The sequence below is a fragment of the Pezoporus flaviventris genome, unplaced genomic scaffold, assembly GCF_033815535.1.
Source record: "Pezoporus flaviventris isolate CSIRO_AGI_PZ_B2104156 unplaced genomic scaffold, CSIRO_AGI_Pfla_v1 ptg000007l, whole genome shotgun sequence".
Taxonomy (NCBI): domain Eukaryota; kingdom Metazoa; phylum Chordata; class Aves; order Psittaciformes; family Psittacidae; genus Pezoporus; species Pezoporus flaviventris.
This window is the reverse complement of record NW_026892555.1, coordinates 19709552-19731266: the sequence shown is the minus strand read 5'-3', so window position 1 is coordinate 19731266 and position 21715 is coordinate 19709552. Positions and strand designations below refer to the sequence as shown.

At 35.4% G+C, this 21715-nt stretch overlaps 1 protein-coding gene across 49 annotated transcripts in view; it reads left to right on the top strand.

The window, feature by feature from the left end:
- Nucleotides 1-21715, top strand: part of RIMS2 (regulating synaptic membrane exocytosis 2) — a 457644-nt gene that overhangs the window by 120842 nt on the left and 315087 nt on the right. For 3 of the 49 annotated variants that reach the window (XM_061447942.1, XM_061447946.1, XM_061447943.1), the window contains exon 1: nucleotides 11058-11632. The exons of 39 other annotated variants lie outside the window; for them this stretch is intronic. In XM_061447942.1, coding sequence (XP_061303926.1) covers nucleotides 11511-11632 — 122 coding nt within the window. In that variant the 5' untranslated portion in view covers nucleotides 11058-11510. Of the gene's footprint in view, nucleotides 1-11055; nucleotides 11633-21715 lie in introns of those variants that run through there. 7 more of the 49 variants (XM_061447948.1, XM_061447945.1, XM_061447944.1 and 4 more) reach the window with 3 other exon arrangements.

Sequence of the window (21715 nt, the reverse complement as noted above, 5' to 3'; positions counted from 1 at the left end):
GTATCAATATTTGCATCAAGAAATTGGATCTTCAAATAAAGTTGAAAGCAAAAATACTTAAAGTGCTAAGCACCAGTTTTGGTTTTTATTTATTTTTTTTAATCAGAGATTCTTCCCTAAAAGAGACTAAATATGAATTGTAAAGACCCTGAGAATCAGAGCAAGAAGGAAAAAATGAAGATATGTCACTTAAACAATAGAAAAGGGAGGAATATTTTGTAGATGAAAATCACTCAAAACAAACTCTGGGGCTTTTGATATTAAGGCCAGCACTAGTAGTGTCTCAGCTCCTCAACAAACTTGTTTGGATGGTGCTAGACTACCGTGCAGTGATGACTGATGCACTGTTGTAGATCAGGACCATTTATTCTTACCTATTTCATTTCTTCACTCCTTCTTCAAGTAATTAAAAGTGTTTATAAGAATGCTTGTGTCCCATTTGCAGATATTCACAAAAGCAGTTTGTTATTTTCAGAGTTAAGCCCTGAGAAGCTAACTAAACTGGGAGATTTCCCTCAAGACAGGCATTTTAAATTTCATCTCTATGTGGCATATGGGTATCTCTTTCGGAAGCATTTTTTTCTCCCTGAAAATGAGATTTATTTGGAAATTTATTCTGTGGTATATCACCAAGTATTATGAAGCCTTACAGTTAGGATAACAATCAATTATGAAATTAGCCCTAACACCCCCTTCTCCCAAAGCATTTAACGTAACGGCTGGAACTGCCTTTGCTCCACTAAGATAAAGCTTCAGTATTAAGTGGAAAACTTCCCAAAGTAAAATATTTACACTGCCTTAATACTTATAAAACCCAGTCTCCATGACATTGTCAAAGAAAATGAATTCCAGAGGCACGTCTTCATCAAGAAAATATTTTTCTGGTATTCCAATCAACTGAAGATAGGAGCAACGCAGGAGACCATAAATCTTACAATGACATGAAAGCAAGATAAATTAGTCTCTTTGAACTCATTCCCAAGATATGGAAGGCTCTGACTTTTATCCAGTGTACTGAAAAGCAGAAATTAATAAACAACCCAGTGCATGGATTTGTTCTCTTACCTCCTGTTTCAAAAGATTAAAAGGCTAATCTCAATCTTACTGTCATTTGGAGAATGATCTGTCTTATAGTTAACACATACATTAGCCTTTGTTTCCATCGCAGATCACCGGGACATATTGACATCCAGCACAAGTTTGAAAGCCTTTTAAGGTCCAATTCAATCACCTGAAAATAAAGATACTGCAATAAATCTCTTAAGATATTTTCCATGTGACTAAAAATAACTCTAAAATTAAATTCCAAACTTCTGAAGGTAAAAGAGCCGATTTGTGCAATGCATAACCACCATGGACTTCAAGATCAGTGTAACTTCTCTGCATAATAAGGAGCTTTGCGATCAGCCTGCTCACCCAAAGAAGTGTTTGTACAAAGGATTTCATCCAAAGAGGGTGATAACTGTGTATTTGACAAAGAGAATGTTATCTCTTTATCTGTGTTTATTGCAATCATTACTGTGCTGAGCACCTTTACATTGTTGGTAATCATCAGTGGACTGTTGTAGGATTTAATTTCTGCCTTTGGCTTTGTGCTGATTATGTCCTCTCCTGAATTAGTATAATTTGCAGAATAAGGAATATAAGTATGATCTGCCTGTAAGCACTGAGGAAATCAACTTTCACCTTGAATACATCATCCTGAGGCAGAGAGGACAGATGTCTGGAAACCGTTTTTCCAGCTTCTGTTTTTAGCATTTTATGTTATTACTCATGCATAATAGCTTGTTAGTAATTCTTCAAATCACCTTTTGTAGTTTGTTTTTTTTTTTGAAAGGTGACATGATAACTTTTGGTGAAAGTGAAGAATAGAAATCTCTTTTGTAGCAGGTGAAGTTTTTAATGCATTGTTTCAAAAATCAATCAGATCTCTGTTCTAGGCCAGGACTTCTTGACTAGTGAGACACATCTCATTGGTGAACCATCCAGAACTGCAAATGAGGCATAAAGCAGGATTCATGTACTGTAGTGAGGTGCAAAGAAATATGAATTGATTGTGAGTCAGCTGAAGGTAAAATTGTTTGAAATATACTACTTTAAACCACTCATTCTCCCAGATGCGGCATCTAGTGAATACTGAGCCTACTGTATCAATGTGTATTACACGTACTCCTCTGCTTATTCAACCAAAGTATAACAGCTTTCTGTTCCTGTCAGGTAATGCACCTGTTCCTTTAGTCAGGGAAATGAGGTCTCAGTTAGACATTTTCTAACTCTGATTCTCCTGTCTTAATAGTATTCCTCTAAAACTTTAAAAATATTTTTGTATTTTATACCACATGTATGAGCATGCACAAATGTATATATTCATACTAAAAGCTATGTCTAGTCACTTCAGTAAACTGTCAGACATTCTGAGGAAATTGGAGAACTGATTATAAGCTCATTCTATGACCCAGAATTTACAGACATTATTTTGTAGAGAAAAACAGATGTATTTCTCCTGTAGGAAGCCCACCAGTCCTGCAGACATGAAACAAAATTATGAATTATTTATGACAAACTAGAATCGGGGTCTTGCAGGTTGAAGAAGTAATTTCTACATTTACTAGACAAATGCATTGTTTTATGTTTGCCAATTGCAAATTCTGCCCCAGCAGCTTTTTAGATAAATTACGTTTTAGGTTAGGGCCGTGGGTTAAAAACTACATATCCCTAGATTTTAGGGCTTCCTTTTTAATATAGAAGATCTACCATCAATAGGGATTTTCCTATGAAACATGCAGATCTGTGGATGCCTGGCTTATATGCTGGGAAAATGCATGGGTGCGAAAATGTATGGGTAGGAAAATGGGAGGGAATGTGCATAGCTATTTTTTTTTTTTATGACATGGTATCAGAACACAACCAAACCAGGAACTGGAGAAAGTTCTCAGACTAAGCAATAGATACGCAACTACAGAGCTGTAGTCATACCTCCTAAATAAGGTACTTAGCCATGCATAAGAGCACTTCATTAAACCTATTTTTGGGCACTCATGCAATTTTTGGTCACATGAGTGTTTTTTTATACATGCTTCTCTTTATCAATTATACAGGAAGAAAAAAGATGGCTTGGCTTCTAAAATACGCACCTTAGATGTCTATATTTAAGCAGAATGAATCTGGGTGTCACTGTTGATAACTTCAGACAATAGTTCAGACAATATAAATTCAAATTCTGAATTTGCCTAAGATCAATAACATCTTCATTTTTAAGCATGGAATTCCTAAGAGAGGAAGACTTAGAAGTTCCCAGATTTGGCAAGTGAGGCAGGAACTAGGCACTGGAGCTTTGCTGCGGAACAGACGGGGCAACAATGTACTTACAACTTAGCACTCAGACTTGTTTTTGCGAACATGTCACATAGCATATAATATTATTATCAAAATAGGAAAATCCAACTGCCTTATTTCACTTGTGCTGGAAAACCCGTCAAACTCAACTGTATTCCATTGAACATTTTTAAATCTTAAGATGTAATTTGTGCCTTTTTCTCTATTTTTGTGGTGTGCTGTAGTGATAGAAGCTTTTTGTTTCACTATGCAAGTTGTATGTATTGTGTAATATTCACACAATAGTGAGGGTGAGAAGGACAGATATAAGAGAAATAATTAAAATTAAACATTTTGTGTAATTATTTTCAATTATTCTATGCCTTTTCGTATTTAAATAATATTTCCTATATTGCCTTTCAACTAGTGTATTAAAGAGAATTCCAAGGAGAGGTTTGAGGAGCCAAAATCTATATTGAGCTAAGGACGTTAACCAATAAGTCAAAGTTATCCATGTTAAAGATAGTTTAAAAATGATTATACTAGGAGGTATACCTGGTTCTGTGGCACAGCTACCGATTCATTTCAAGACGTAGTGCTGTTGTTTTATAGTCTTACCAATCATCATTAATCATGAAAGGTTTTTAAATTGCAATTCATTTGTCCAATTTATTTGTTTTTTTTTCCCCTCTGTCATACTCATCCTGATATGCGCGATTTGTATGGCCAGTGCCAGTTTTTTACTGCGTCCATATTAGGCCAAACAGCAGGATTTCCCAAGTGAACATATGGCACATTTCCTAGTATCTGCATATGGAGCAAAATCAGACCTATCATTGTGTCATCTGAGGTTTAAAAAATGTAGATTATTTAGCACTCAAACTATAATAAACAAGACATCTAGCATTTCAGTTTCACATCTTCATTTTTCCCTTCATAGGCTAAGAATTTAATTAAGCCATAACTAGACAAAATAAGATGAAATCTGAGCTCCCAAATATTTTATTTGGAAAATGTATTCTTTCCAAGATAGTAAATATGCAGGGAAAATCTCATGCTTAATTTGCTTGCTACCTTTCAAAAATTTTTAAAGCTGTACTTGTTAGTGCATTATGATTTTTTCTGTCATTTACTTAGACGATGATCAGTCACAGGGAAATGAATTGTTTGGTCTCATCACAGAACTTCAGCCCACCTTATTAAGGACAGTTGGCACTTTGCTCCTTAGGAACTCCAAAGCTTTTTTCCCATCCGGCTTTTTAGGCTTATGTAGCCTGTAATCCTTGACTTTCACAGGAATCTAAACATGTCAGGGTTAACTTTGTCTTTCATCAAAAAATAGGCATTTGCTTGCCTTTTTTTTCCTCCTGTGTTGACGACATTAATTCTGAGAATTTTCAGAGATGAGACTATCCAGATTCCTGTAAAGTTGCAAAATGTAAATTGACAGCTTATTTTTGTATTTTGTCCTGAATGTAAGTAGATTATTCAAAGCATCCTCTTAACTATTTGGAGTTTTGTGGTACTTGCTGGGTCTGTTCATGACTGAGAAACAGTGCACAGACCTCTTCCATTGGCACTAGAGCAGTTCCAATATTTGGAAACCCACTAGGGGCGTAGTGCTGAACTGTGCTTTTGGGCCTTGATCCAGAGGCTGTTGGCATGCAGCATTATCACTGATTTCCCTGGAATTAGGCTGGGAAACAGTGGCTGCTACAGGGAATGGTAGCTCAACAGACTTTGGAACAGCAAAGTTGTAGTACCCTAAAACACAGCAAGTAAGAGAATGGGTTGGGGTTCAAACCTCTACCTACCTGTCAGTGCAGCTGAACCTGCTTACTTAGGCTTTATTTCCAAAAGTATTTAATAGGTAATGTACTAACAAGGTTTGCGATAATGAACTATTTTTGTAAAGCTTGTTTTAGTGATAAATTATTATTATTATTTCATTACTTGGTGTTACTACTGGTGGAGCAGGAGATAAACTTCGGTTAAGTCCTTTGTACATGGGATAGCATTAGAGGTAAGTCAAATAGAAACTGGGGAATGAGGGAGTTCAGTACAACAGAGGAAGGTGGTTCCATGATCACCAGAATCAATGCAGCCTATAATGTTGTCTCATATTTTTCTATCCTATTTCCGCTGTAATGCTTTGGAGGATCACAATAAAGCTTTCTTAAGCACCTTTTCCAGTTGCTAATGATAATTTTTTCAAACTTAAGATAACGATGATGTGTCTGTTTACTGGCCATATTCTGATTGTCTTTCTACTGCTACAGTCAGTGGGTAATAGTTCAGTTCTACCCACTCTTCCTGTTTGCACACTATCCTGGGTCTTTCTCCTCCTTTGATGATGCTGATTTTCACACAGCTTGCAGGAACTTAACTATTTCAGTATATATGCCCCTATGAAATTAACCAGTCTCGTCAAGCATATTAGTCATGGTGATAGATGGTAATATGGACAGAAAAACAGAGAAATAGGCTGTCCAGTTTCCTAAGTCTCCTATCCTTGATTTAAAATCTGTAACTTAGGCTAAAAGGAGAGTATAGATTATTAGTAAATGGCTAAATGGGAGAAAGATGAAGAAGGACATTGGAAAGAATTATATGAATAGGGATAAAATGCCTCAAAAATGAACATAAGGAAGCAGGGAAATGTAGAATGTACTGAGATAAAAATGCAAACAAGAAAACGTATTTGGTGGGTGAAATTGAAGATGAATTTACTTTGTTCTACATTTCCCTGCTTTGTTAGTGGATATTTTCTGTAATAAGGTTCTGTCTCTTAGCGGGAATTTCAGTATCTTCCATTGTAGATCTGTGTCTTGACTACCAGGGAATAAAAACAGTATCACTTTTCCATTCTCAGTAAATGTTTAACTCAGTGAATTACATAGTTCTTTCAATATTTAATTATTTTACAGGAGAGAGAACAGCTTCAACAGCAAAGACATATTCCCTTTGGAATAACCAAGAGGGTGTTGATGAGGACTTAGTGGGAATATTTGAGGATGCGATAAGAGAAACCTGGGACTCAGTTTTCCATGTTCCCAGACACTGTTCCAACTGCCAGACTTCCTGTAATAAAAAAAAGTTTTGAATGACTGCTCAGGTGCCAGGTGAAAGAGAGGTTTGGTTATTACAATTCCTGGGCAGAGACTGATGCTTCCCTGCAGCTTGGATTTAGGTACTTTTATCCTTCTGGGATTGGGGCTTTATCTCTATCCCTCTCTTTGTTATTTCCTATCCTAGATATTCAGGATATTGGCTTCTTTCACTGTTACTCTTAAGTGATTAAATTTACAGTTGTAGGTTTTTCTGTAATTCTTGCTAAACTTCTGTTGTGAAGCTGAACCTTTGAACATTGATGTGATGAAACACAAATGATTATGGGCTTCACCCCAGAAGAAAGTCTGGTTGCATTTCACTTGCAATAGCAAAGTGACATGTCCATCCTTTAATCTAAGTTAGACCTTTAAAATCATGTCCCACCTTGGAGCATCAGTTTGCTAATCTGACCCAAAATGAGTAGTCTGATAAACTGTTACAACACCATCCAGTGTGCGAGGCCACCTTTTGTAAGTTGTTAACTTATCTGTCTAAAAACTGTTTGTTCAGATGTTTTTTCTTTTCATAATGAGAAAAATTAAATAGCCAAAATTTTTAAATCCTAAATATTTAGCTAAATGCGTTGGTAAGGGCATATTGGAGGGCAATGGTAGCTGCATTACAGATATTTATGTGCTATCAATTACATAATTTTATTTAGCTTCCAGATGAAAATGAGGTTTTACTTTCTGTCGTTTCAAAATGTACACTCTTACTCCCAAACTTCAAGCGATCCATCTCTACTAGTTTCTTCTACAATACCATCAGACTATACTTACGTAATATCCATCAAATTAGAATGGAATTGAATCCAAAATTATACTTGATAGTATCTTTTATCACAGAACGATATTTGCCTTATGAGCCTTAATGTAAAGTTTTAATGATCTTGCATGACTTTACCTTATTTAAGCTATAGCTTAATGTGAAATGTCTTTTCTGTGTGGCTGTAGTAAAGAAGCAATGCCTGAGTAGTGTTTAAGATAACATATTTGTAAATATTTTCAACTCCCTTTGTATAATATGCTTACCTTAAGAGCATTCTAAATCCTAGAATCAAATTCAGAGAAGTTTGATCTTTTACTTGAAATAAAAATGTTTTATAGAAATTGAAAATTATCAATACATACTTGGGAGGTTTCTTGAAAAACTTTTTCCAAACTACTTGTAGCTGCAGGGGTTTTATTAAGATTCATCTTGGCTGGAGAAATAGGTATCTCTGTGGAGCTCAGTATACCCTGGTTTAATGGATCCAGTGATGCTTTTCTCAGTCTTATCTTTTCATTGTAGGCTGTCAGCCATGTCAAGTAATTGCTAAGACTATCTGTACTTGGTTTTCTCATTCTGTGCAATTTGGGTTCATGTCTATGGAATCCTTTGTAAAAAAAGAAGCCTTTGCATATAGGACCTCTTTTTCTTCTAATACAAATACTGGAATATGTTGAGTGAGAGACCTGAAGAAGAGAAAATGAGATCTAAAGTGTAAGGAAGTTAAATATGAAATTAAGAAAAAAACCCCTCCTGTGTTTTCCAGGATTCTTACATAAGGTTTTTAATCTGGGAATGCTGAGGGTATAATTTCCTAAATCTTAAATTTGATACTAAATCACTGTGCCCCTCATCACAAGAAATCTTTTAACATAAAAATGCTGACACATTTACATTTGAAGATCACTAACAGGGTTGACATAAGGTAACTAGTCCCTGTACTGTTCTGTTCTCAATGCATATTAGTGTATAGGAAATGATACTATGTGTGGTTCCACAGACTTTTGATTGTCAGTTGTATTCTAGTTCTGAAAGGATGGATAAATCAGTTGATACAGCCTGCTCTGCTCATGCTCCTTTGTTCCACCTCCTCCAGCCTCTTCTTTCTAGGCCTCTGTTTTCTTGACTTTTGTAGCTCAAAACATTATGTTTTGGAAAATGTGGAAGGAACTAAGAACCGGGCTTAATATTAGTAGGTCTGTATTATGGCGTCAATGCAATAATGTAGGCAACATAGTAAATATGGTGAGGAATTGTTTATTGACTAAAGGGTCTCTTGGTACAGCTGTAGAAGGGCCAGGAAAGAAAGGAAATCCTGTTTCTTTTCCTGTACCATTTCTTTGTTTCTTATAACGCCCCCCATGTTTCTAACAGTAAGTTCAATCTTTATGAAAATTACAGATATCCAGTGTATTTACACAACCCCAGTATCATTGCAGGTGAATTTTCTGCTGTAACAACTATGGAGTATTTGCTTTTGAAAGTACCCTTTTAGAATAGAATCATAGAATATTTAGGGTTGGAAAGGACCTTAAGATCATCTAGTTCCAACCCCCCTGCCATGGGCAGGGACACCTCACACTAAACCATGTCACCCAAGGCTTTGTCCAACCTGGCCTTGAACACTGCCAGGGATGGAGCATTCACAGCTTCCCTGGGCAACCCATTCCAGTGCCTCACCACCCTCACAGTAAAGAACTTCTTCCTTATATCTAATTTAAACTTCCCCTGTTTAAGTTTTAACCCATTACCCCTTGTCCTGTCACTACAGTCCTTAATGAATAGTCCATCCCCAGCATCCCTTCAGATACTGGAAGGCTGCTGCAAGGTCTCCATGCAGCCTTCTCTTCTCCAGGCTGAACCACCCCAACTTTCTCGGCCTATCTTCATACGGGAGCTGCTCTAGGCCCCTGATCATCCTCTTGCCCCTTCTCTGGACTTGTTCCAACAGTTCCATGTCCTTTTTATGTTGAGGACACCAGAACTGCACACAATACTCCAAGTGAGTTTTATTTTTGTCTTTTCCTTATTAACAGTTTTACTTGCATGCATATCTGCAGAGTACTCTCAATTCCTTACTCCAGAATTAAATGAAAAAAAATAGAAATATCCATTTTGTCAGCAGTTTTAGAACTTTGATTTTAAATATCTGAAAATGAAGGCATAGAAAGGTATCAAATGTCCAGACCTTGATTGCAACTTCAAAAGCATTTTGGCTATGATGACCATTCATAAGGCACACAACAAAATGGTGATACACTTGAAATATGTGATAAAATATTAGTCTTGTACCTGTTCCATGGTTAACATTGTCTCTGAACTGTTTAGTGGTGCATAACAGACTAATAATTATTTGAATAACTTGAATTATTTGTAACAGGATAATTCTTTTTCTCGCAGCAGATTAAAAAATGTTGTCTTTTGATTTAATGAATGTAAAGGCAAATTTTTGTATGTTACAAACATGAAATCTCTGTAATGTAAGCAAGGTGGTTGCCAAGTACTAAGTTTTCATTTTATTATAACAAGATAGCCATAAATACTCATTAGCTCCTAATCCAGGATCTCAACAGCTAGGTTTTGCCATACATGTAGCCTGGTACTTTTAACCACAAATTGTAATGCATTCCTCAAATACAGGTATGTCTGTAATGCACATTATGCTGTAGGCATAAAACAGGTATTAAAAACTATTTTGTGCAGTACTTTGTACGTTCCCACATCAGTTCTGGGAACAGTTTTATTAGCTCATATTTTCTCCATTATATTTTTGGAAATACATAACATGGGTGTTGGTGGGGAGTCTTTACATCTCTTTTAAAGGGGAAAATTTTGTTCTGAGTTGTAGCTGCCATCCTTCCGGCCAAAGAAACCTGGATTGGTACTGCTTTCTTTGCACATCCATACAACACTTTAATTAGCTGGAAGCTTGCTTATTCCCATATCTTCTGGGATTAAAATCACTTTCAATGGAAGAGCTTTAATAATGTTCTTCATTTTATGTTGGCTTATTTGGAGATTTTGTAATTAGTGCTAAGATGTTAAAAACTGTGGGTAGGAAATAAGATATTCTAAGGAAAATCCTTTTAATTGATATTTTTCAGTTTGACAATGATAGAGTATGTTCTGTAATGTTATATGATGTCATCCTCTGGCTCAAGCATTAAAAGAGGAAAAATATGTTTTTTAGTCAGGGGTATTTATTTTCTTTACGTTTAATGGTATTTGCCATGCATATTATGCTGCAGAAACTCAGTGTGTTCCATTAGGTGACCAATTCTACTTGGTCTTTGACTTCCTGTACTGTATGTGTACTGGAGGCGTAGGCTTCTAAGACAGTGGCTTTTGCTGTAAGTGGACAGGTACGGAGCATTGAAATAAAAGCTTGATTTTACTTGGTTCCATCATGGCTGATTCTGTGCAATGAACTTTTAAAAGGTGCTGAAGGCTTCCTATTTTGAAATGTGCATATATAATGCAGCCATTCCTTTTAGTAATTGTTCAGGTTTGCATGATAAATTGTTGCCTTGATGCTGTATGTACAGTACCTGACAGATTAGTTATGTATGGATTGTATGCTGTTTGCTTCAGTCATGAATTGATGCTACATTTAAATGTTGGCACTGAGAAAACCTGTTATCTCATGTGAGGTACAGTATAGCTTTTCAGATGTGAGACACAAGGTCTATTGTTACAGTCTCAGTGCTTCACGTTGTTTATTATATGCAGAATATTTTGAGAGTGTCTTTCTGTCCTGTAGAGCTGCCTTTACATTAAGAAAAAAAAAAAACCCCTACATACACAGCCACCGGTATTAGTCATTTTTCCAGGGGAGGGAAGGAGGAGGGGAGATGCAGAAATCCTCCTCCTTTTAGACAGTAGTAACAGTGTGAGGATGCCTTGTCCTCATTTTTTTACTTCTGAGATTTTATTGCTGGCAGCCAGATGTGCTGAAACTCCTGACGACAGCATCTATTCACTGCGTGTTTTTAATAGGCTTGGAGAAATATGAGTAGAGTACATGAAAGCAGCTCAGCTTCACACTTTAGCTGGGAATGCCCAAAAAGCTTACTGCTGTTTAGAATTCTTGCTACAGTCAGGAGAAAGCCGCACGGGAATTAAATCTTCTACGACTGAATTAGAAGAATAATGACTGTACAATTAACTATCAGCCCCTGCTCATTTAAGCACAGTTTTTACAGAGACCAGGAGAAATATGGAACTTGATTGGCATGTTTGCATTTGATGGTGTGTGCAAAATAGATGACTTTTAAGACAGGTGGTGAAGAAAAATAGAAAGGAAGGAAAGAGAGAAAATGCAATTTGAGACACTGCGCCAGGTCTGCAATTCTGTTTTATCTCATTTTCATGGGGTTTTTTCATCCCCTCCAAATATTTTACAAAATGATCTTTTTGGACAAACATTGAACAACACTAGGTGAGTAGAAATGCAACATTTTGCCTTACCTTTTCTATGCTGATAGTAATCTATTTGCATGTTTTTCAGTGGGGTACTTTTATAATTGCACTCAGATATTAGTATTTTTATGGTAGCAGCGAGTCTCTTCTGTTGGTGCTTTTATGTTTTATGTAAGGGTTACATGAGAACTCAATCTGCAGAAATAAAGGCAGCAAAGATTGAATAAAATATTTAAGATGGTTATTTATCTTTCAAATACATTAGCTACTATTAGAAGCTAGCATTATTAACTGTAATCCTTAAAGCATATTAAATATTCATAAACAAATTTGTCTGAGAAAATGATTTCTCTGTGGATGTGGCAGTGAAAGGATTAAATGCTCTAAGATGTGTCTGTTTAACTGTACCTAATTTAGTGGGAGCTGTAAATTAGTACTCTTGCATACCTTTTGCAAAATAGGCAGGAAGCAGCTTCTCATTTTTAGAAGACTTAGATTGTGTGTGTGATGCTTTTTAATAATCTTTTTAACTGCCCAAATTGTAGCTGATCAGTGTGGATGCTTTGCAGCAGGTCAGTCAGCTCTGTAGGCTGTCCTTTCATAAATAGCTGTTGTTTTGTGGGAATTAGAAATGATAGGAAGAAGTTGTTGCTTATTGATGTGAGTTGGTTATTAAATTGATTATTTAGAATATTTTTGAGGGGGTAAACTGCATTAATAATGGCTCCCTTTTGTGGCATTATTCAGTAAACATACTATAATACTGATGTTTAGAACTTTTTCATACTGCTATAAAATATTAACAGTAAAAACTATGAAGAATTTTATCTAAAAGAGTGTGAGTGCAGATCAGGGAGAAAATGAATCCTGTAGTTTTTATAAAGATTGTGCGCTGATGGAAACATTCTGGAAAAAGGGTGGAAGTTGTATTGCAGAGACTATGTCTAGCACTTTTCTCTGTATCTGAGAGTGAAATCCCTTGAAAAATGGCTATTATTCCTTAAATAGAGCAATATTTGCACTCAATACTTAGAAAACTCTTACCATTTTATTTCCCAGAATATTGCTGTAAGGATTCCCTCCCTTACTGCTGGTGTTTCTTTTATAAATATTTTAATATTTATTTAATGTTACTCTTTTCAAGTTTTGATATCTTGGGTATGGATTTCTAATTAAGCATGCAAAATTATGGAGGTAGCTTTGGTAATCGTCATCACTTTAATAAATTAAGAGGTTTTTAGACACATAAGAATCTGTAGTCCATGAGATTTTTTTTTCTCACATCCCTTTGGAGTATTGTGAAATCTTTGAACCTCTACAAAAAGGAGCAATAATTTATGTATTATCAACTGTGATTGTAAAAGAGTGCCTGTTTCCAAGTGCATAGTTTCAGGCCTGCAGCAACCGACACAGCCCTTAGCAACTATTCTTATCAGGTACAAACCAAGTTCTGAATCTCTGGATCTGTTTTTACAGATCAAAATGCATGCTTTCTGTTAGGATTTTTTTTTAATATACATATGCATGATGCTTTTAGTTGTTTTTTTTTTATTTGTAAATCTCTTGCAAAAGCTGGATACTTATGTCTATGGTATCAGTTTCACATCACAAGGCATCTGAGAATTATTTTATTCCATTTACTGTGCCTGAGGTTTAGAATTATATATATTCTGGAAGGCTGGCAAACAAGAAAGCACTATGAGGAAACCTAGACTCCTACTTAGTATGGGCTGCCTTACTTAGGGTGAGAATATTTGTCTATTTATAAGAAGTAATGTCATTTTCTAGGTACCAATTTCGGCCTCTATAGAACATCGTGTAGTTTTTTAACAATATGCAGCAGTAATTATGAGAGGCTAAGTCATGTATGCTGTCTTCTGAAGTTAAAGTTAGTTGAAAGTTATTTAAGGTTATTTAGTCAGAAAAATTCCATCTTCTGAATAAGTACCAGTATTTTAAATTTTATCTTGATGAAAGGGCTTTGAGGAAGCCATCTATTGAATAGTCACTAAAAAATCTTTCTGCCATTTATTTCAGAGACTAGTCCTTTCTGTTGTCTTACTGATTTAAAAAAAAAAAAAAAAATTTTTGTAATTAAATCAATCCTAGCGTCTGTTTTAGGTAGCTTTTCCAGTTAAAGCTTTGCATGGTTAATGTAATGCTCTAGCTAAAAACTAATAGTTCATGCAGTAAGAGTTAATGTTTCAGAACTGTGATAAGGAAAACAAAAATACCTCTAGCATATAAAAGATTCTGATTTGATGAAGTATAGCATGGTTTGTATCTTCAGACTTCGAAGTTAAATATTTTTCAGACTAAAAAGATATGACCCTTTTTCTTTTTAAGGTTTTCTTTCTGGTTTTACATCTAAAAAGTAAAAGTCAGATTCCAGAAAGATAAGGGCTGACATTAAGCATAGGATGATTAACTAATGTGAAGAAAACAGGTTAATGCATGCTAATAGTGTAGCAGAAAATGCAATATAAAACAGTGATAGGGAAGTAGATAGTATGCATATAACTGTAACTGAAAATAGATTCGTATTAATTTTCACATTGTGTTCTTTGAATTCTTCAATTCTTCTAGAAGTTTAGACGTTTTGTAATTTTGTTGCAGGAAAGCCAGTTATCTCAGCCTTCGCTTTCTTATATTTTACCAGACATTAATAGGAGAATATATTAAACTGGTTTTTATAATTTTCCATAGAAACCTTACATGAGTTGGATTTTTATTTGCATATATTTTGTGTTGCAGTAGCTGATGTGAGAGCACACAAATGATATTAAGCTCCTCATGAGTTATATTGGCAATTCAGTTCTCCTTTGCCAGCTGCATGGCAATGCTTTGCTGTAAGATGATGCTGGGAGCGTAAACTGATAGCTGCTTTCTGGAGCTTCCTCCTGGTCCTGCACATCTCTGTCTGACATTATCCACTCCATCCAGTTGAAGCAGTAAGAGCTATCACTTTACCTCAAAACCGTGTGTCACCTATGTTGGGGACTGTAATGTTATTTCCTGTGTAATAGGTTACTTTTTATTGAAAAAGGATTAGAATTACCTCATGTCAGGAGGTCACAAGAATTGTTTTGCATTCTTACCATTTGGCAAATAGCTAGCTTGTGGAATAAATTCTTCAAGTTTCTGGGAAAGAAAGTATGGAAAAGAAATCATGAGCCCTTTTCTGAAAACATACTAAGGCTTACATTACATCCAAATTCTGAAGCAGTGTCTAAAGGAGCTTCAGGTTCTTTTGCTGTCTAAATTTTTTTCTGATGAATTTCAGTGATATACTTTTCATTCAAATGACTAAAGATGATGAAATAAATAAAGTTTTTACATGTCTTCAAAGCATTTAGTTACCAGATAAGCTGGGTTTTCTGATTGCCATTCTTCATTTAGAGTTTAGTGTGCAAATACTGTGCTGTCAGATGCTCTATTTGTAGCAGCATGCTTTGCAAAGTCACAGTTGCTTTGGGCAATGTTCAGATTAACACATCACTGCATAACGGTGAGTATCCGTTGCGACTAAAATTGATACGAACTGTACAGAGCAGTATCAGTCCAATTTTACCATTGCAGAATATGTTAACAGCTTTCCTCTGAGAATGGAAAGCAGTGGATTTACCTAAATCTGGTTTCTCCCACAACACATTGGTACTTTGTTACAGCTATGTGAAAGTGAATTTGTTGTCTAGGTTGGCCACACAGGGGCACAAGATAACTAATGTTTCTGGCCCAAAAATAGTACAGAGTTTGTTATCAAATTCTGTGTACAGCAGAGACTTTCAAAGCCTGGAATGGTTTGAAATTAGATGCACTTAGATTAAAAAAGTACACTGTGTTTTATTAAAGACAAATATTTTTAAAGACTCCTTAAAAGTTTTCACTTTTTCAGTCCCTTGGTAAGCATCTTTTGGTTCAATGCATTGATTTTCAGAAGGTCACTAAAATACCTAATAAATTAGCCTGCTCATGAAACCAGATATTTACAGAGAAAATATAATTTAAGCAGAAAAATATGATTTGCATTCATTATCTAATTTTCAGTTTCATTTCCTGAATATACCTGTGAGCTATTTACTAATGATCAGCTTTATAATGAAGTCATCACATGATGTCAATAATTACTGTCACAGACAATTGTTGTTTGTCATGATGCAAGTAATCTTTACTTTGACATTGAAGGAAAAAGTTCATTTTCTGTTCCTTGTTGGGAAACAATTCTGTCAAGATATTCCTGTAGGATAGATTTGAGGTTTTTTTTCTGACTCTTACCAGTTCAACAAAGAGAGAGGTTTGCTATAATTCTAAGGGAACGTTGCATTTTCAAATATTAGTCTAAGAGCCAAGGATAAACCACACTGATGGCATTAGAACTAAGAACATATCATCCATATTCTGACACACAATAGTGAATAATGACTGAAACTGACTCTCCTCACTTTCAACATCTAGCTTGCCTATAACTATGTTTAAAAATTTAGTTGGGATTTTCATATCTGCTCCCTTTTACCTCCATAATAGATTCATGTAATCTTGTTTTAAATAATTCCCTGAAATTTGCAGCTGATGTCCTTTCTCATGCAATGTTGGAAGAAAATCCAGGACATTTGTTTGTATTCCTACCATGTATTTTTTCCTTATTGAGTTTAAAGGCATAGCAAACCTACTTCCTCCCCTGGTTCTTAACTGTTTGAGCCTTCCTTCTGACCCAATCAGGAATCCAAAACTAAGCTAGCCCCAGATGTCTATATTACTTCAGAGAGGTTATCCATCTCAAATTATCCTCTGTCTTTTTTATTTGCTAAAATTAGAGGCATAAGCCACTTCTATAAACATAAGGGGAAGACTGGCTGGGACAGCAAGTTGTATATACAAGGCAGAGAGAGACTTGCAGCTGTGTGCTTGGGTTTTTTTGCACCTTTTCCATGGGTCCCTCCCATAGAGCACTTCATGTCCTCTTTGAGCTGCAAATACCTAACACCATCTGTCCTTTGTCCCTTGATTCGCTACTTTGGGAGAAAGTGAGAAAAGTGGCATGAGTTTTTAAATCTTCTCATCTTCCTATTTCCCTTGGAGGAAGCAACTGAACGTATTAATTTTCCACAAAACTATTTCTTTCTGAGAAGAAATTCTGTATTTCGTCCTGTTTTGGCAGCCGTTGGGTTTTAGGTTTGTTTTTTAAATCTTATTTCTAGGAAAAGCCATCTCTAACATCCTGCTACAGATATTTTCAGACAGGAAAGAGATTTTCTTACAGAACGATTTCTCTTCACATCTCGTCCAGCTCTGGAGAGAGATACCTTCTGTTACTTCCACCTCAGTTGCTACAGATTTAATAAGGTGACATATGCTACCTCCATGAATCTCACAGAGCTTCGATATTTGCAGCCATAACAGGTTTCTGTCTATTCTTATTGTGCATCAGCTGCTGTTATCTGATGATGGTAGTAAAATCTTAGTTGACATATGATCTTAATCTCCCACCAGCAAGAAAAAAAGAGGATGAGTCAGAGGTGGATAATTTATTTCCAGGTAGTAATTCAGATTGTATGTTAAATTGACAAATTTAAATGATCCTAAACTTGGAAATGGTTAAGCATGCCTTAAAACTTTATTTTTTTCCCTCACCTGTGTGAAAGCAACAGAAATCGGGGCTATATTTGGGTTACCAAGTGCAACATTTTTGTTCAGAGCATATAAAAAGAATCTCTTTCCTTTCTTGAATAACTCAGATAACTCATATCGTTCCTTAGAACATCCACACAAGATGTGGGTATTATCTTCTTTTTCTGGAGGAAGAAAAGTCAGAAGTGTGATATTAAGAAACGACTAGTGATTTTGTGTACTGAGATTGAAACATTTTAAAGATATTTGTCCAATGACAAGAGCTCAGTAGTTTATGAAAACTGTATATTCTAATATGGACATCCAAAACCCAAAGTTGACAGTCATGACCCTTGATATGTCTGAGGATAGATTGAGCTGTGATGACTGAAACAAAAACCAGCCCCAGCTATCCATTTTACTGTTCTTGCGAGTGCTGTCACTCTGGTAAAACTGGCATGAATGCTATGTGAATCTGCTCCATACTGCCTCACTTTAGAGTCTGGTTTGTTGGTATGAGGCAAAGTGAATATGCTAGGCCATTTGGTGCAGATGGTCAGACTCATTCATAAATATTTCTGTTTTCCCACTTGTACAGCCAAAAACTCACGGTGAGGGTCTTCACGAGTCCTGCTTTGCTTAGTACCAAGTATGTAAAGAAATGGTTGGCAGGACTCATGCAGTCCCTCACCTTTTTTTCACTCCTTTCTGTATACTTCATAGCTCTTTTCATTTTGGGTCAGTAAGTTAAATCACATGCATGTTTATGGTACAATGTGTCTACTATTGGCACTATTTGCCAGGTCAGTAATAGTAATTACAATGCATTGTAGAAATCTGGGGCTTTGAAAATCAAAACTTCCGTTATCAGAACTAAAGAATGTCTTTGCATTCCTTGACACAGAAGTGTTGCCAGCTGCTCCTGCCACCCTTAGTGACTCAGTGAAGCGGTGGAGTGGGGGAGGACCACTTCTGTTGGCATGGGCCCTGCTGTTTCTGGATTTTCTTTTTTTTCTGTTTTTGATCATTTTGCATAGTGTGATTTCTGGGCGGGAAGAGAATTAGAAGGGAAAATAAACCCTTTTAAAACTCTACTGTAGACAGAAGAGTACAAATAAAATCAGAACATTTGGCTGTGTAGGTCTGGTTAAGCTGGGGAGGAATAGTACTGCAGCTACAGTGCTTCTTTCCTCTTAGGTGAGACAGGGCTGTCCTACCAGTTGCTAACTGTGAACCTAGAGTCCCTTTAGGTTTCTCAGGAATGTACTCTTGGTTTTGTACTATAAAGGTAGAATGCAGGTTTACTCGTAGAAAACACTATGTGTCAAAATAATTCAAGAGAGATAGGCGTCTGGTGGGCCTCAAGTGCTTTACAAGGTTCTGAGATAAGGAATAAAAAATTAAATATCGGCCCCTGAAAATCTAAGATGATTGTTGGAGGTAACAGTATCAGTTTAGATTTCCCTGAGATAAAATGTTTGAAGGAGAAGTTGGAAGCATTTCAAGTCCTTGGCTTCACTTCAGCATGTGCTTTGCAACAGGGAGGCAAAGGAAACTTTCTGGTTTCTGCTTTTTTGTTTCTTAGCCTGAAAGGAGATAATTATGAGAATAAGAAATAAAATAAAAATGTTTTGTATTAGAGAATTTTGTCCCAACTTTGTCTAAGAATGACAGGGAATACAGATTGAATTGCTGAAACATAACTTTTGTTGATTCTAGAATAAGAATTGAGTTGAATTTAGTGTGCGGAAGTCAAAGTGAATTTGCACAGCATCTATCTATATAAAAATGAAATATGTCTTGATTAATATATCTTACCCTACCTGCAATTTTTAACTTATTTTTCTGATTAAGATATACTTCCAAATTCCAATTCTCTGGATTCAGGATAATTTTTTATCATGAAACTTTATCTATACTTTCAATAAATTAGTTGTCTCTTACATAGTAATAGCCGTACAAATTATAATAGGAACAATAACCTTGTTAAAAGGTGCATGCAATTAAGCTGACAAGCAGGTAATGCAATTATGATAATTGCTTTAAAATAGTTATAATTTTAATGTATAAAATAATATGTAAAGTCATAGAGGAATACTCTAAACCAAATAAGTTTAGTATGTGGCTTAACTATTGTGCGCCAAAGTTGAACCTGCTGGTGTGTAATGTATATGTATATTTGTAAGTAAATAATAATTCACTTCTTTATTAAACAAGTAGTAGAATAATGAAATGAGAATATTTGTGGCAAATTTTAGGAATTTTTTTCCTCCACATAACAGGTTTAAAATGTTATTTTTAAAGTGACAGAAATGAATAAAACATTCCTGAAAGATGGCACCTCAGGATTTCCAGAAAATTTTACCCTCCAGTTACTGATTTATTATATCTAGTCCTACAAAATATGTTTGTAAGTACAAGTTTACAAACATAATAAAAAATCTAGGATAACATTAAAAACTTTGGCTGAAACAGCAAGCATAAATTCTCTCCTCCCCTCTTACCCTCTCCTTTTTTATATGCTAATGTTTCTCTTTACATTTCTTGTTTTTTTCCTAGTATGATTTTTTTTGTTGTTGGTTCTGTGCACTCTAAGTACATTTTGCATGGATGTTAGGATCCCAGGGGTAGTCAGCATTTCATTCACTTGAGCACTTATTTTTTTCACTGCTAATGGTGGCATTGTTCTGCTATAAAATTACAAGATAAATGTGGGGTTTAGAGAAGACCCAACTTTTATAGCTCTGCTGTGACTCTAACGCTGTTTGATCATTACTTAAATAAGTAAAGCTTCCAAGTAAGTGTGCTGTTTTCAAGAACTCTTCCAGTATAATGTGCTTCATCTGCCTGTCATACTTTTGAAAGTTTTGGAAAGGAGTCAGGGAGAACAGAAAAAGTTTTATAATGCAACAAGAACTGCAATATTAAACCCACAGAAATTCATATAATTTATGTGCGCAAAAGCTTGCCTGCACTTAGCATGGATCTTTAATGTTAAAGCATGCTCATTTGTTGCTCATCAACATAACAGTGGTGTATAAGGAATACCTGTAACAATAATTCAAATATCTTACTTTAGAATAAAGCAAGAGAAGAAGATGTTAGTGTTGGTCAGTCAAAAACCTGGAGTCGCAGGGTTCTGAATTCTACACCTGTTACTTTCAACATGTCCTTTGTAGTGCCAAGATAATTATTTAACTGCTGGAATTTTATGAGATATGTTTCATATTTAATACTTCACGGGAGTCTCGGATGTTTAATTTGTAAATATTTGCAAAGGTTTTCATGATCCTGGGTTCATATGTATATGCAAGTGAAAGACTTTTGCATTCTCTTTCTTGGGAATTTAGGTTCATCTTTAAATTTTAGGCCATGTAGCAGAGTAACTTAAATATCTTGGAAATATACAAGGATTTTGTGCTGAACCGTTCACTTGCAGTAAGGATGACTTTTGTCATACTATCTGCCAACTGCATCATATTACTAAGTACATTATTTCCTTATATACTGTCAGCTACGCAGCTGATATGTCCTCACTGCAGTGATTTGTTTGTCTTGACATAGGTCTTTCAGAAGTTTTTTTTTCACTAATTTAAGAATTTAACATAATTTGTCAAATCTGTATTCATATGCAAATAAAACAAATGTATTTGTACTTGCAAAGAAATTCTTAACAAGCATGAGGATGTTGTTTAGCAAGCATGTTTGATAATCGTAGAATTGTATAGGTTGGAAAAGACCTTGAGTTCAACCACTAACCTATCATTGCTGAGTCCACCACTAAACCATGTACATAACATAACAAAACAACACAAAAAAGAGAGCATCTATGCAAGGTACTCAGAGACCTTGCTCATAAAATTGCACTAGTTTACAGAAATACATTGTTTTCCCATTAATTGCAGGAAAAAGAATTAATTCTGCAGGGGATGTTGTGTGGCTTCTTTACAGTAAACCGGGGAAAAAACTGTAGATCTGCATTTTTGTGGATTTTACATTGCAGTACTTATACACAGCTAATGCAAGGGGATCTTTATTGGATTCTGGTCAGTTGATATAATGCAGCATGAATAAGTGTATTTTAAGAGTTCAAAGCTGAGAAATTTGAACATTTCTTACTTAACTTTAGTTGGGAAATCTTTTGTATAATCACTGATGTCTAAATGCTGTCTCAATAATCACTTTTTAACTTTTTTTTATTGATTAGCAAGGTATGTTAATCAGTATTTAATTTTGATTACATACGAATGATATCTAAACTGTTCTTGTGTCATATAGAAAAAAGATTGTTGCATATATTCACCTTTGATTGAAGCAAGTGGATATTGAAAGAACAGTTTAGGTCAGATTGAAAACTAATCTCAAATCTACTGCTGCTTCAGCTGAAGTGAAATGAACTTACTCAAAAGAAGACAGAAAATAATGTTTTTAATAGATAAAGGGTTTAATTGCGAGGCATCAGATTTACTTGAATTCTGGGAGTTATAACAATTTC